Genomic DNA, 17,286 nt, shown 5'->3' with positions numbered 1-17,286 from the left:
TCTGTACGAGTGTTGGCGAAACGACCACTAGATCGTCCCACTGACCACTTGCCTGAGACCACTGTTTCGCCAACCATTCCTGCATGGGACGCATGCGCAGACGGGCGTGGGGGACCAGGTAAATGCATGACGCCATCATGCCCAGTAACCGCATTGCTTTGCGTACCGTTATTTGTTGACCTGGCTGATAATGTGGAATTTGCAGTAGTATATTCCGAATTCTCTCTTCCGAAGGGAAGGTCAACCCATTCTGAGTATCTAGGATTGCTCCTAGGAACTGTTTTGAGGTGCTTGGCACCAGACTTGACTTCTTCTCGTTGATAGAGAAGCCTAATTTGTGGAGGAGGTCGATAGTCCTCTGAATGTTTGACCTGCAAATTCCTGGGTTTTCCCCCGTTATGAGCCAGTCGTCCAGATAAGGGTACACGGGGATTGCTTTTCTGCATAGGTGTGCAGCTGCCACCGCCAGTACCTTGGTGAATACCCTTGGTGCTGAAGCTATCCCGAAGGGCAGTACCTTGAATTGGTAGTGGCGACTGTCCACCTTGAAGCGCAAGTATTTTCTGTGCGCTGGGAGCATGGAAATATGAAAATAAGCATCTTTCATATCCAAGGTTGCCATGTAATCCCCCTTTTTTAGGAGGGGGATTACCTCTTGTAGCGTGGTCATACGGAATTTTTGGGGCTGGACATACTTGTTGGCAGGCCGTAAGTCCAATACTGGGCGCATTGTCAAATCTTTCTTTGGCTCAAGGAAGTAAGTTGAATAGATACCCTTGTTTACCTGGTGTCCTGGGACGAGTTCTATCGCGTCCTTTTCTAGCAGAATGGCGATCTCCTCGAGAAGGATCTTCTGATGTTCTAAGGAGTGTATTCTTTGTCGTGGAGGGTGGTTCCGGGGACGCTGCAGTAATTCTATACAATATCCTGTGGACACTGTTGACAGCACCCATCTGTCTGAGGTGATCCCTTCCCAAGCCTGGGTGAAGTTGGAAATGCGTCCCCCTACTGGGGTTGCGTGAGAAGGGACCCTGAACTGAGCGTCACTGCTTTGGTGGAGGCGTGCCACCTCCCTTGTTGGGGCTGCCTCTGCCTCTTCCACGACCTCTCTTGTTACCCCTGCCGTAACTTTGGGTAGACTGCTGGTTGTTGTTCCATTGTGTACCCTGTCCTTGGGCATAGTTGCCTCTTTGTGAATTTTGGCCGCGTGGGCGACGAAAATTACTGTTCCCCCTCTGGTTAGGGGGTTTGTTGGTAAGCTGGCCAAGGGATTTGAGAGTCTCGTATTCGTCCTTGGCATTCTTAAGTGCGTCTTCGACCGCTTTCCCAAACAATAGATCGGGTTTCACCGGCTTGTCTATTAATGAAGCCTGGGTTTCTGTTTTGAACCCCGACTGGCGTAACCACGCATGTCTTTTGATAACAGTACCTTCTGCTATCAATCTTCCTGCGTTGTCCGCGGCGTCGAAAGTTGCTTTTAATATGCAACCAGACACGGCTCTCCCTTCTGCCGAGATCCGAGCCAACTGGCCCTTTAACGGTTCAGGAGCAGAGGCTATGAGCGCCGCGACCTCTTCCCATTGATGGCAGTTGTAACTTGCCAACAGGGTGGTGGAGTTTGCATTCCTTGCTTGGTAGGCGGACGTTGAGGCTACCTTCCTGCCAAACCCGTACAGTTTTTTGCTCTCCTTGTCGGGAGGAGCTTCTGACGACGATAAGGGTGTCCCAGCCCTCTTCCGAGTGTTGGTAACCACTAGGGAGTCTGGTTTAAGATGTCCTCTTATATAAAGAGGGTCAGACTGGGCTGCCCGAAAAAGTTTTTCAACTCTGGGGTTGACGGCTCTGGTGAGGTTAGGATTCACCAGGGATGGATCTATTCTACGTTGGATGGATTTAAGGATAGGGATGGTCTGAGCGACCGGCCTCCTCTCTCCCACCAACTCTTCTGCGAAGTCCCTTTCCTCCTGTACACCGTGGGTGTCGATGTGAAAATGTTCTGCTGCGCGAGCGAGAACTTCAGTCAGGAGGGGCTGGTTATCAACTGGCGAGTCGGTAACTGGGGCTTCGCTCTCTACCGGGGAATCTACTCTGTAAATTTCCTGCTCATCTTCTACCTCCTCCAGGTCCTCATTATCCGCATAGTATTCAGTCCCGGTTTGTTCCTCCATAATTTCAAACTCCTGGTCCCCTTCAGGGAAAGGCTGTCCTTGGTATCTGGGGTGTGGAGTAGAGTATGGAGTAGAGTAAGGCTGCACCTCGAAGGGTTCAGGTCTTTCGAACCGGGCCTTTTTACTTAGGGGGATAGGATCAGAGGAGCCCGAGGGTGTGGCCCCTTGAGGGTCATACGAAAGGAAATGTTCTGGGTTTTTGTCATAAAAATCAGCCAAGGAAGACATCCTTGACATGACCCTGTCTATGTCTTCACTGGACCATTCTTTGGAACAGGGTATGACTTTAGTAGGCAACTTAGGGGACTTATCAAGGGTACCCTTGCTGGATGTTGATGTCCCAGTAGATTTGTGTTTGTCTGTCTGCTTAGGGTGGAAGGATGGTCTTACAGGAGTGGAAGGCTGTGCTTTCCGCTGTTTCCCCCCCCTCCCCGTGCATGGAAAAATGTTTTCCCTGCCCCTTGGAGGCCCCAGAGACTTTCGACGCCTGGCGTCGAGGGTCGGGAGAGGTATCTGTGTGTCTCGAGCGTGGGGCCTCGCTGGTGTTAACTGTGGCCTCGGTCTCCTGGAGCGCGGCCTGGGGGTGGAAGTCGTCTTCGTCTTCCGGCGATCGAACTTCCGTTAATCTAGGGAGCGAGGCACTCTTGGCAAGAGTGGATGATTGCCTTGCGTCATGAGGCGATCTCGATCGAGAGCGCCCAGAGGACACCGAGTCGGACCGTTCTATCTGTGCCTCTTTCCGAGAAGTCGACGTCGTCGAGGTTCGGTTGGACTTAGTGTGCTTAGTGTGTGTAGGGTGTGTAGCGCTTGCGTCGCCGGGGGTCTTCCCCATAGCCGCCCTGCCGGACAACCTTCCGAGGTCGGGGACCTGCGCTCGGCAGTCTTTCGACGCCGTAATGCCCTCGCCGTCCGAAAGTACGACGTCGCTGCCATCGCTGAAGGCGCCCTCCGCTGCCATGGCCGCCTGCCTGGCGCGGTGGGCCCAACGCTTTGTCGAACGGTCCTTAAGTGTTTTAGGCTTAAACCTACTACACGCTCTGCAGTAGGCTTCGGGGTGGTCCCTCGGCAAGCAGAGATTGCACGTGGCATGCCTGTCGACCCAAGGGTATTTGCGGTTGCACTTGGGGCAGAATTGGAAAGGGGTACCCTCCATACGCACCTTGAGGCAGCGGGCTGATAAGTGTAGGAAATATATAAGTGTACCTATATACCAAGAGTGAAGAGTATGTACCACCCCCCACTCTCCCTACTTGCAGGGCCGAGGCCAGCGGCCTACTAGGCCCGGGCCGAGGCCAGCGGCCTTCCGAGGCCCAGATCCATCGTGCAGCAGCCGACGGTCGAAGTCTTCTCCAGCCGTCGTCGAGTGTCGAGGGTCGACGTTGGGGTGGGGAAGGATGTTAATAAATAATTTTAAACTTCAATAATTAGCCAAAAGTCTGGCTAAGGCCAGGGGACTCCGCAAGATGCTTCCGACCAGTATGGCGGAAAAAAAACAATCTGAGGATCCTAGACGCGTGAGGGATCTTGGGTACAGTGGACGTCACACTAGGGATAGTATTACTGGCACGCCCTGTGTCGACGCCCATTTTCGAGTTTCGAAAAACAAACTGTAATACTCTGCAGCTTCCACTAGATGTCGGCCTATGCACAGCATGTGATCTAAGCAGATTCCACAAGCCTCAGAAATATATATATATATACATACACATATACACACATACACACAATATATATACATATATATGAATGAGAGAACTATGGATGTTTCCACTAAATATACTATAGCAAAGAAGGCCTCAGTGTGTCGCTGTTAAAAAGCAAGATTGAATTACAAGTGTATTTCAGAAGATGAGGCAGGACGAGCCAAGAAGCCAAGGTCTTATCAAACTGGAGTGAACGGACATTGGCTACAAGGCCGTGTAAAAGAACAAGACTCCTGTTCGGAAGGCACGAATATAACAAGAAAGACGTCAGAGGTTTATTAAAAAATAATATTAAATGCACAAAAAGGCACGATTCCATGGTCTCTAGTCACACGGAAGCATGAAGTTGGATGAATGAGATGGTCACACCTACGAACAAAGACAGACTGTGCTTCTCACTCCCTAATTTTCTCAGAGCTAAGAACACTTTCAAGGACGAGCTTCAAAAGCCTAATTGACAATAGACCACTTAGGTAATGATAGAGTGATATGTTAATTGGTGGGAAGCTAAAGTTAAGGCGACCTCAACAGCATTTGGACGGCCAGCCTGCAGGCTGCTAACGTAGGTGGAAAAGTATTGAAGGAGGATAGAGTGCCAACCAATTGTAGAGGACCTGCGTATGTAGGGGTCCTATATTGTGTAAACCAATGGGATGTTGTGTATTTAGTGACGTTCATAGTGGTCATTTTTAGAGGAGGGCTTAGTTGCCCCACCTGATCTTAAGTAACCAATCACATAGTTACACGTTTTTAGACTAGTATGGATCATATACTCAGATGTTCACTCAGAGCCAATCACCCATGCTTATAAATTTTTGCAGTTTGCCACGTAGGATACTGTTAGCACACACGTAGGTTAACGTCATTGATGACTAATTCTGCTTATAAATGTTCAGTTTTTTCTTAAATGCATGGAGTAAGAGGATCGAGTGATTGTATTGATGTTCGTAATGCTCCCTGTTTTAGAAAGTTGATAATAAAACAGTCTTCCTTTTGTCAACTTCCTAAGTCGGTTCTATTATTGATGTATGAGTAAAGTCTGCATTCCCATCCATCTCCAGGGTAATTGCTACTCATCAAAGGGGCTGGAATATCCAGTTAACTAGTAAAGGATTCACCCTTGCGGGGTACGATGAAAAAAGCTTGTGTCTGACGAAGTTCTTGAAGTCCTCTGGAGGCGACTTCTCGAAGAGCGCCCTCCACCGAACTAGTCTGTTCTTCAGAGCTTGCGGTGTAAGCGTTTTGCACGCGGTACAACTGTCATGATGCCTACCCCTGGGCATCAGGACCAAGGCCCTCAGCTCTGGGAGCAGGCATCCAGACATTTGTTTAAAGCTCAGCAGCCCCGGCTAGGGGCTGTCTGGGTTCAGTCCCGGCACCTTAGACGCCAGGCTCATCATAGAAATCAGTCCTGGCGCCATAGGCGCCAGGCTCATAGACTTAACTTACCTGATGTAGACCACGCTGCAAAAGAGTCCAAGCCTACATGAGGCCTGGATGGGACTATTTTGTTACAGGGACTATTTTTTACTCGGGCGTGGCTCTAGGGAACTTCTTACCTGGAACTACTTTGGAGGCTATTTAAACCACACCCGAACAGCAGCACATGCTTCGCGTTATTCTGCATCCAGCAGCGTGACGCTCACCGTGCCTGCAGCCAGCATCCAGTCTTCTGCCACGCCCGCGTGCCTGCAGCCAGCATCCAGTCTTCTGCCACGCCCACCTCGAATCCAGAGCTCCTAGAATAAAGAAGAAGAAAAGGACAAGGTTAGAAAACAAACTTATTTCAAATTCCTCACCTAATTCCGGAACCATTTCATCTCCGGACCTGGAAAGTACATCAGTCCTGCACGCGTCGCTTCGCCAGCTCCAGCATGGCGCCATACTCACCATTTCTCACAGCATCTTTCGATCCGGCACTAGGTCCATCATTTCTTCGCCGTAATCCGGCACCTAGGGGACACAATAAAAAACAAGGTGAGCCAAGGGAATCAACAAATAAAACCTCTTACCACCATAGACTTACCTGATTTACCACCGGCGGTATTATTCCATAACTCTCCACATTTTCATATGCCGCATCTGTGAAGAGGGAGAAAAGAAACACGTTAACGCATGCAATAGTTACCGGACAGCGTTGGGTAACTCAGACTCTTACCTGAACGCCAGCAGCAGCTACGAGACCTTCTTCTCACAAACTCAGTTGCAACTTAAGGAAGTAAGGGGACAAGAGTGAACATCGGGCACATTGAACTCTTTGAACTTGATACTTACCAATCCGTCCAGGGACTTCAGAGTCAATACTTACCAGAATTCTCCCAACGCCTTCAAACAAGTGAAGTAACTGGTATCTATGTGCCCCTGCAAGACACGCAGGATGGAGAGCTCCTCTTTTACGAACATAAGGAGAGGTTACTAAGGGGATATTGGAGGTGATTAGTGGGGGAGAGCGAGAACAGTTGGGAGGCCATCACTAAAACCCACAGGTGGTTAATTCATGTCTCCACTTGCAGGAAAATACTTCTTCGGGTCCAGCAGACAAGACTAGGCGGGCCAGTCCAGACAGTCATCTCTGCACTACGCATCACGTTGAAGGAGACCGCAGCTGTCCGGGTCCGATCGACACCCCTGTGGGGTCCAGGTCAGCGTAACAACAACCTTCCCAGCCATGGTCGGGGCCAAGGCAGAGGATGCATAGGGCGTGGTGGTCAGATGTGGGGAAGAGCCCACACAGCCTGGACACCTGCTGAAGCCCAAGGACGTTGACATGCGCCGGGGAGGAGCATGGTGCCAGAGGACCAAATACCTGTTCAGAGATTAGAAGACAAAAGACAAAAAAGACAGTATCCAGGGAAGTGGGCATGGAATTACAAGGCAGAAGCCAAACCGAGGAGCACTGGTGAAAGCGGTCCGTTCCCATAGACGCGGAAAAGACTGGGGAGCTGCACAGGTGGATGGAGTTGGGGGAGCGCATGCCCCCTGGGCCGGGCCCACGCGCGTCTCTAAATTTAAAGGGGAAGAAGATTTTTTTCTGGTGAAAAATGTTCCGTCTCCCGTCCCTAGCGAGGGACGCTCATACAGTATGGAGGAAAGGGGACTGGACATAGGACTATGGGTACATATATCTGCACCTTCTCATGACATAGGGTATTCAAATTGATTCTTCAATATGTGGAGCTTTGCTGTAGATACCATGTGTATACATTACAGGGACCTTACCCTATAATCTCTCTCTATGTGGTCATGATTCAAATTTTGAAAAAGGCAACATCATTTTCGACTTCCCAAAGAAAAAAAACGCTAACCGAAAGTAGCAGAGCATCTACTGATTAGCTGGAATGCACACATAATTTTGAGACACATTTATATGAATTATTTTTTTTTAAACATTTTTTGTATTGTGCATTTAGTTTAATTACAAAACTTTAAGCACATATCTTCATATTAAAAAACAAAAACAGCTTGATATTAATACACTTTGATATAAAAAGATAAGACATACAAAACCATGATTTATTTATTTAAATTCAACATTCATTTACGAACATCAGCAATATCATTATCAAACTAACATCACAATATGTGCACACACAACCATTTTGCAACACTCACTTGATCAATTTGATCTTTCAGGATTCGATGAAAGCTCAGCTGACTTGGAGGACAGACAGGCTGCCATTCTTGAACTTGTTTGGTTGCCACTAACAAATTTGAGATTTCTGTAAAAAAAGAAAAAAAGGACAACCATGTTTTAACAAATCCCATTTTATGGTATGAGGTCTTCCAAATTCAGAACTACAATTATCAAGTAATTAGTTTGAACTGGAGTTGTTCCAGCATGGTCAGGTCATAAGAATATTCAGATGCAGTAGATTACTTGGTTATCCGGTCTGGAGATGCATATATCAAACTCTTTTTTGGAAACTCTTATGGACAAAGAACTCTAAATGTTCCTTAGAACCATAAATATTGTTCAGTGCCCCTACATAAACTAACATGACACGTCGCACAAATATACAAAATGAATAATAAGATCACCAACCAAGCAGACAAGCCAATATTCTCTTTCATGTCACAATAACATAAGATCACCTGTGTCTGAATCATCTGTGGCCAACTTAGAGAATTTAACCCATTATTAGCCATTTATCAGTGGCATTCCATACTATATAAAAATCACTTTACCCTTCTTCATTGCAACCAGATGAGCAGAATACCTGCCTGGTTTACTACCTAAAATCAGAAAAGGTGGGGAGTAACGGGCACACATGTGCCTGACCCTTTATGTCATCTGTACTGTTCCAGTGAAGCATTTGGACCAGTCTGTTGTGAGGACTGACTACACGACAAAATTACACATCTTGCTAACCATACAGAATGTTTAGATGACGAGAATAAAAAAGATTTGGTTCCAAAAGAAAATATGTATTTGTACGTGTAGTCAAGAATAAGAACTATGTTTTTACTCTCCAAAGAATACTTTACTCCCAATTTCCTAACATAAGTAGTAAAACACTTAACTTAATTTGTCATATGGGGCCCTTTTTGGACTACAACTCACCAGCTGCAGCCAGCAAAGGCAATGATGAGGGATATTGGGAATTAGTCAAACACGAAGAGAACAACAGGTTGAAGTCCCCTGTTTTACAGCATAACACTGTTAGCATGCCCATATCACTTGAATTCTCAAGACATCTGAATCTGATCCAATTTAAATAGCACGAAGAGCTGTTGACATGCCATCAGGACAACAATGCTAGATTGTGTTCTCATACTTAATCAACTGAAGCTCGGACACAAACACAAGCTAATATATATTTGGTCTGAACCTCAATGGAGTCTCTAATCCCAAAATCATTTCATTTCGGTTGTCCTGTCAATCAGAAAATCCCACAGAAATGCAACAGGGCCCATAAAGAAAATCCACGCATACTCTTAATTTGGCTATCAGCATTGCTTCCTGATGAAGTTAACAAGTAGAATCTATACACATTTATTTAATTTGCTTTTTTATTGAGAAAAGCTCAGACCCTCACTAAAATCAGAGTAGCACGCATGCTTGTGGTAACTAAATGAAGGGTAAAATGAACCGTTCATAAGCAATGAATAGCAATGCCAACAGTCCTACTGATGTGTTCTGTTTATGAATAAACACGTTATGTTATGGTATCGTGATTTATACTACGCTATGCTGCCTTTTTCCTGGTCTCCGGGAGCTCTGGCGTATCTGAAAGGGAAGGAGGCGTTCGGAGGGTTTTAGTTGGTGGGATAGAGAGGGGAAGCGCTAGAGAGCTTTGATGTGCTGTTATAAGCTTCAGTCTGAAGCTTATAACAGCACACAGTGACATGAAGGTCACTGTGTGCTGGGCTTGTTTTCAGTTGGTAAGGGTTAGGTAGTGTTGTACGAGTGTGTGTGGGATGATTTGTGTGTAATTGGTAACGTTTTATGTGGCGGTTTGTGTTTAGTTTGGTGTTGCCGAGTGTATGCATTTTGTGGTGGGGTTCGATCCATGCTGTGGTAGAGGAATGTATGTGCTTTCTTTGTTGTTTGAGGGCGAGTATGCAAAGCTATCAGAATATTTTTTGTAATGTTAGTGGTCTGTGCCCTCCTATGTGATGGTAATGTTGGTTTAGCAGGGTTCAGATTCTATGGTGGTTTGTCTTAAAATACTTACTTTAGTTGATATTCAGGTTTTGGTTCATTGGGTTTCGGTTGTTTTGGGCGTTTCTCTTGGTTTGTGTTCGCTGTTTCACTATGACAGATAAATGTCCTCTTATGGCCAATCTTATATACAAGCATATGTGTACAACCAAATAAGTATTTGAAAAAAATTTTGACAACTACTTTTGTGCCAAATGAAGCGGTCATTGGGAAAAATAATTATACCCTTTACACAAACTGGATTTCATGAGGTCTGTTCCCTACATCCAACTCCAGTATTTTGTCCTGTTACGCATTTCAAGCGTTAAAGGTAACGGTTCACATTGTGTTTCTAAGCCAGACAACAAAACATGCCCTCACTATGGGTCATTGAGTGGCAACTCACTCCTGGCAAGTCAGAAATGTTGTCTGTGTGGACGTGGCGAAATAGACATTCATGGCAGGCGGTGAGTGAGTTTTGTGCCCGATTAGTCGCCTTCAATTTTAATCTCTCTCAATGTTTTACACTATTTAACAGCATTCAATACTATTGTTGGCTCAATATTATGGCGTCAGCTGGTTACCTTGGGGATGTGTGTGTGTTGGGGGTGGTGGGGTTAAGGGGCGGAGGAATTTATTGGCCAAGCACTTTTGTCCATTGTAAAACTTTCATATTTTGGGCTCTCAAGGTCAGCTCTGACGAGTAAGGGGATGGGGGTTAAGCAGGCTCACAACTTGACATGCCTGGCTCGTAACATTTATTGCAGACATGCTAGCCAACAGCTTTGAAGCAGAGGGCTTCACACTGACCCCCCTAATCTAAGGAGTATCTATTTTTTTAAACATTTATCATTATTACTACATGAAGTTAAATCAATACAACAACAGCCGATCGCTGTCGGTATAACAATTCCCGACCCACCGCTCCCTATCCCTCACTATAACCCAAAACAAACGGTGCAATCAGAGATACATACATCAATACATTGTCTGCAGAACACTGGAAGGAAGAGGATTTAGCTATACAGGTCGAAGGCAGTGCAGTAAATGTCATCTTATTTGGTACAAGCTTAAGTATAGTGCATGTGGGGCCTGATTCCAGTCCCCTTATGGCACTGTAGGATCTCTATTGGTAAGAACATAGGAATGGAAGGGGGCCCAATAGTCGCCCAGTTTGGTTCCACCATGGTGGGACGTTGCATACATTGCTTCACGGGACTCACAAATTCTCAGCATACTGAACCATTACTCCACTGTAGGAGGCCTAGCTCTCTTCCACGTTTTTGCTATTAAGGCTCTGGTGACCACGGAGGCTATTGATAGTAGTTTCCTTTCCATTTTGTGAAGAACTTCAAACAGCACTGGTAGCCAGGCTGCAGGGGAGTCACAAGGACAACCCTGGATGATTCTACCCATTGTGTCTTGTACTCCCTTCCAAAATGTCTGTATATGCCTGCAGTTCCAAACCATATGTATAAAATCGGCAGAGTCGAGGGCGCGCAGAGGACAGGAGGCGGGTAAAATTTGTGTAGTTGTGCAGGGGAGAGATATGACTGATGTATAAACTTAAACTGAATGAGCCGGAACCTGGAGTTTATAGCTATCAACCGGGTCATCGAGCAGCTCGTCCGCCATTGGGTCTCTGTTAGTGGGTCCTGCAGTACCCTGTCTCATCTGGCCATGAACCTGCCCTGGGGAGCAGTACAGAGTGTCTTTATATGTTTATACAGTGTCGAGACAATGCCTGAATAGCGAGGGGTGTTTGTCACCAATCGCGCAAGTGGGAAAGGAGTCGTGGTGTCAGGAAATCAACACATAACCCCAGAAGAGTCTCTTGCAGTCTATAGTAAAGCAGCAAAGAGACAGCACTCCAAGGACCTTGGATTTTTAGATTGTCCCATTGCATAAACTTGCCGTCCAGGACAATGTCTCCAAGGGCGTGTACTCCAGTTTCGTGAACTGCATTTTAAATATTCCCTCTCAGTTGATTGGGACCCTGTGCACCGAGTATATGGCATAATGGAAGTGGGAGTTTCCCCCGGGGCCTCTGTCCAGGATGACCTGGTCCCACGCCCAATGGGTCACATCGATGGGCTGTATTTAGTCTTTGAAGATTAGTTTGGGGGAGCTCCATAGCATACCCTTAAGGTCGTCTGGGTAGGTCACCGCTCTCTCCAAGCTGGTGTGGGGGAATTCCACAGAGGGGTGCCACCACCATATTGGATACTCGATCTGTGCTGCTAAATAGTATGTATATAGTTCAGGGCAATCTGGGCCACCAGTAGCGTATGGCTGAGTTAGGGTGTCAAGTGCTATGCGTACCTGTTTTCTGGCCCAAACCAACCTAGTTAACAACGACCGGGCGCATCTCCAGAACCATGAAGGGGGAACTAATGGGGCATTATTGAAAATATACAACATTTTAGGGACCACCACCTTTTTAGCCAGAGCAAGGCGCACCATCTGTGATAGTTGCAGCCTCATCCAGATGTCAACTTTACATTCCAATTGTTCGAGGGTCGCCAGGTAGTTTGCATCAAAGAGCCTGGTAGGAGACGCTGAAACCAACACACCATGTACCTCCCGACACCATTGTAACTCCTTACCGACATCACCCGGGATAGCCCTTGGGGTTATCGGTATTATCTCAGATTCTGACCAATTAATGCGCAAACCTGAGTACCTCTTAAAGTCTGATATCTCCTGAACCAACGGGGTAGATTTTGCTTGGGGTCCTTGATGTACAAAAGTATATCAGAAAATACTGTCCGACTGTAGTTGGTTGGAAAGGATCGTGGCCTGGGGCAACGTGTACAGCAAACAGACCCAGCGAGTATAATGCAGCCCTAGACCCGATTTGCATAGGACTTCGAATAGGAATGGCCATTCAACTGAGTCAAAAGTCTTTTCAGCGTCCAGAGCCACTACAACTATGGGGGTTTCCTCTAGAACATTATGCATCAGGGTGAAGAGGCGTCAGATATTATTTTGTGGGTATCTACCAGGGATCAAGCCTGCCTGGTCCCAGAGAACCAGCGTGCCCATAGGTTATGTTATTTTGCATTTGTATAGCGCCTTATGTATCATTGGTATGATCTCAAGGCGCTAGTAGGTTGAATGCCCTCGGAAACCGCAGTTCAAGTCAGTTGAGAGAGAGTCGTAGAGTGCGTTTGCGCACCAGGTATGTGTGCAGCTGGTGTGTTTGTTGCATGATAGCTGCTTCTTAGCGGTAGGTGGGGTGCTGAGGAGATCAGTTGAATGTGTTCAGTCTGGAGGGGGACATCAAGACTGAGGTTTGGCTGCTTTAGGTCTAAGGAGACGCCTAAGCTAGCCGGTATGTGCTAGCCAGCTGTGTTTTATTAGGATGATGGGTAGTTTGATGAGTCATGTTAGTATGAGAACAGCTTTACCGAATATGTCATAGGGCCTCATCACGAGTTGGGCGGTAACGCAGGTGCAATTATTCCTCATTCCCCATTGGGCCCAATGGGGAAAATTCACGCTATTACCGCCGGCGGATTTCCCACCGGCGGTAATCGCACCGAAAATCTGCAATTTTGCTGCAGAGTTCCCCCCAGCTCAGAGCTGGGGGGAAATCCGCAAAAGCCATGATCTGGTGGACCCTTAAATGCAGCAGTAATAGCGCTACCGCCGCATTTAAGGGTTACCGCCAGACTCGTGATGAGGCCCATAGTACCACTGTGTTCTAGTTGAATGGTGGTGTATAGGAGAGAGTAAGCGTAGTAGTGTGATATTGTGGTAATCGGTAAAGTGTATGCGACCAGGCACATTCAATGATGTTGGGAATACCGTCTAGATTCAACATTAGCACAGTGATGGTATTAGGGCACGCTTTCTAAGTTCAGCTTTAACACTGCCGATTTTAGGGCACATTTTCTAGATTCAACGTTGACCCAGTGATGCTAATGGGGCACATTTTGTAGAATCAACATTAACACAGTGGCGCTATTAGGGCGTACTTTCTAGATTCAACATTAACACAGTGACACTATTAGGTACGCTTTCTAAGTTCAGCTTTAACACAGTGACGCTACTGGGCACACTCAATGATGTTGGGAATACCGTCTAGATTCAATATTAGGACAGTGACACTATTAGGGCCCACTTTCTAAGTACAACTTCAACACAGTGATGCTATTAGGCACACTCTCTAGATTTAACATTAGCACAGTGATGCTATTAGGCATGCATTCTAAGTTCAGATTTAACACAGTGGCGCTATTTACGGCACACTTCGTGATGTTGGGAATACCCTCTAAATTCAACATTAACACAGTGACGCTATTAGGGCACGCTTTCTAGATTCAACATTGGCACAGTGACGCTATTAGGCAATCATTCTAAGTTCAGCTTTAACACAGTGACGCTATTAGGGCACACTCAATGATGTTGGGAATACCTTCTAGATTCGACTTTACCACAGTGACGCTGTTGGGCACACTCAATGATGTTGGGAATACCGTCTAGATTCATTATTAGCACAATGACGCTATTCGGGCACACTTTCTAAATTCAACTTTACCACAGTGATGCCACTCGGGCACACCCTCCAAGTTCAACCTCAACACAGTGACGCTATTAGGGCACACTTTCTAGATTCAACATTAACACAGTGATGCTATTAGGGCGTACTTTCTAGATTCAACATTAACACAGTGACGCTATTAGGCACAGTGACGCTATTAAGCACGCTTTCTAAGTTCAGCTTTTAACACAGAGACGCTATTGGGCACACTCAATGATGTTGGGAATACCGTATAGGGTCCACAGATGAGCTACTACCCTCACAGGTACAGGGCTTGCAAAATCCACTAGTATTGGCGGGTCGTTTTTAAGAAAGTAGAGTACCATTTGCATGCTACAGGACCTTGCTGGAAGAGTATGGAGCTGTTAGAAACGTATTTTTCTATTTACTGCAAACGCACTTGTTTGCAGTAAATGGCAAAAGTTTCACTGTGTACGCTCAACAGCATTAGATCCATTTACTATGTCTCAGATGCTTTGTAAAGAAAAGCAAAAATAAAAAAAATAAAAAAATTTAAAATGAGGAAGGAGTCTGTTGGCCAGCAATGTGGCTAGGATTTTATTGTCTATGTTAATAAGGGATAGTGGCCTGTAGGATGCGCAATTGGTTGGGTCTTTACCAGCAATCAGAAGAAGCGCGATTACTGCTGTTCTGGTGAATTCAGGTAGGAGGCCCGTAGATATGGACATTTGTACATACGAGACTACTGTGGGGCAAGGATGTTAGCGTGTTCCTTATCAAATTCGGCAGAGATGCCGTCTTGCCCTGGCGCCTTGCCACTTGGACGGTTGCTGATAACCGTAAGGATTTCCTCTGTGGAAGGGGTCCAACCAACCCAGTGCCACACGGTCCAGGTATGCCTTGATTTGCCCGGGAGAGACCGATAATTGAGAAGAGTACTGCAAGTTATAGTACTCTCAGAAGATTTTATTTATCCCCTCAGAATCCCGAATCGGAATCCCGTTAAGAGTCAGCAATCTCTAAAATCCCACCCCAGCACCCATCTTCACGGATTGCTGAAGCCAACATACGACTGGGTCTGCCCCATTCGCCATATTTTGTCACCAACACAGGGTCTCCATAATATCTGTCCTCCGCATCCGCAACTTCAGAATGTGCCCATCGTTTATCCGTGACTGCTTTTCTGACCTGTGGCTCCTGGCCCTGTGTCTGTTTATGTTCCAATTCTTTTACATCCCTTTTCAGATGGTGTAATGATGATCTCAAGGACTTCAGTACCCCCACCATCCCTGGAAATACAACAGTCCCTTATGTACACCTTAAAGGCCTCCCACACAGTTTTATAGTCTGGGAACGATGAATCGTTGAGCTGGAAATATTCAGGGGGTGGCTTGGGGGCAAGGAGAGGTGTGCTTTTCTGATTAGGAACATGTTGGAAACGGGGGGGGGGGGGGGTCCAGTACATCCAGTAGCAACTTCCCAACAAATACTTCCATGCTGTCGATTTGTGTTTATTCCGGTGCCCCCACAATGCAGACATTGTTTCTACGCTACCTCCGCTCTGGGTCATCATTATTGGCCTCCACCTGTCGCACAGACTGCTGCAGAGTCAGCACCTCTCTCTGCAAGGACGTTATTCTATCCTTGTTGTTCCCGATGCGCTTCTTCGCCTCTGTCAACCGGCCACATAGTTTGTCTATTTGGATTGTCAAGGTCTCGACCCTGCAGGTCAGAGTGTCTATTTTGGAGCCGAGACAGTCCGTACTATTCTTCAGGGCCAAGATTTGATTCAGGGTGGAAACATCAATGATGTTAGAAGCAAAGGCCTCGGGCGGTGGAGGAAAAGGTTGGCTCTGGTGTGCGAACTGGTTGAGCTTCGCCTGCTTTTTATTATTCTCCATTCTGCCCTGTGACATTCAAGCGATGATATGGGGAGGGTGTGGGGTTGGGGGGGTGATCATGTGGACTGCAGGAGAAGTTGTTTAGGGGAAAGAGGAGGCGGTCAGCCAGAGCCAGCCGCTGAACCAGCCACTGCGTAAGGAGGGCACCAGAGGTCGGAAGGTGATGTTCCCAGGCAGAACAAAGCAAGGCAGGCGCAGGAGCAGCAAGCAGATTAGGTTCACAATAGCCAGTCCAGGCCAGCACACCCTGCTGCATGCTAGGGTGAATTGGACGGGGTCCCCACGTGAAATGAATGTATGTTGAGTGGCGCAGTCTGTGCTCCAACCAGGATATATCCACTGGCGGGTGAGAGTGGAAGATTAATGGGGCCAGAGAAGAATGCCTGCCCGTGCCAGCACCTCAGGTCCCACCGCTGCAGCAGGAGGGCTTCCCGGGAAGTAAGGTGGGGGTGGTGTTCCTCGGCAGAGTCCAACAGTCCCAGAAGCACAGAGAGAGCAGGGCTCCCCTCCAGGAGGTAGGCGCCAGAGTAGTCCGCAAGGTAGGCCCACCGAGGCCTGCACACCATGACTGAGGGAAAGTCAATTAAGCTCCTAGGGAGGAGCTATTGTGTGCAGAGCGGAAACTCCCCGTGCCTGGCCACAGCGCCAGATGAGCAACAGAAGGGGCTGCTCACCCAAATATGTCACGGGGGAGCGAGCGACCAGGGCCGCAGTCCAGGGGCCTCCTTAGAGGCGGGTGGGTGCCGGATAATTAATTAATGTTGGCCCGGGGCAGAGACTGCCTGAGGGCTCCATGGCACGGCCCAGCGCACCGGAGGGGTACTCACAGGTCCGGAGTGAAGATTGGTCCGTTCATGTTCCCGCAGAGCATGGTCAGCCAGTCCCTGATTTTGAAGGCGGCACGAGGCTCGGATCACAACACCTAGTCGTGGTACACCACGCAGCTAGACAGGCCAGCCCAGCTGGATATTGCGGGGCCCCAATCCCTCGGAGGTCCGCAGTGGGAGGTGGTGAAAATGAGCTGGGGCAACTCGGTACCCTGTTACGACTTCAGTGCAGTTGTCAGCTGCTTAATGGGACGACAATAGGAAGGATATAAAAGGATATTGCTTGTTGCTGGTATGGAACCTTCTCAGGCTGTGGTCATCTTGTTGCCAGGCAACTATCTACGGAGTATCTCTATACAGTTGCTCACATTCATAGGTGGTACTGTAATATTAGCAATGACATTTGGGTTGCAGAGTGCACTTGACATGAAATGAAAGTAGTCAAACCTGAATAAAATGTATATTATAGTATTATATGTAGAATATGTTTTTTATATTGCAAACCTAGTTCATGATCAACTGTGCACTGTACAAATCAT

The 17,286-nt window shown here is 47.2% G+C and overlaps 1 protein-coding gene across 3 annotated transcripts in view; it reads right to left on the bottom strand.

The window, feature by feature from the left end:
* The window catches only part of JAK1 (Janus kinase 1), a 1,055,078-nt gene that overhangs the window by 486,594 nt on the left and 551,198 nt on the right, over positions 1-17,286 (bottom strand). For all 3 annotated transcript variants that reach the window (XM_069641985.1, XM_069641984.1, XM_069641986.1), the window contains one exon: positions 7,484-7,590. In XM_069641985.1, the coding sequence (XP_069498086.1) occupies positions 7,484-7,590 (107 nt within the window). The remainder of the gene's footprint in view (positions 1-7,483; positions 7,591-17,286) is intronic.

This window comes from Ambystoma mexicanum, chromosome 1q (genome assembly GCF_040938575.1).
Source record: "Ambystoma mexicanum isolate Mex_15411 chromosome 1q, UKY_AmexF1_1, whole genome shotgun sequence".
Lineage (NCBI taxonomy): Eukaryota > Metazoa > Chordata > Amphibia > Caudata > Ambystomatidae > Ambystoma > Ambystoma mexicanum.
Note: the sequence above shows the minus strand (reverse complement) of the source record. Positions and strands in the feature narration are given on the sequence as shown.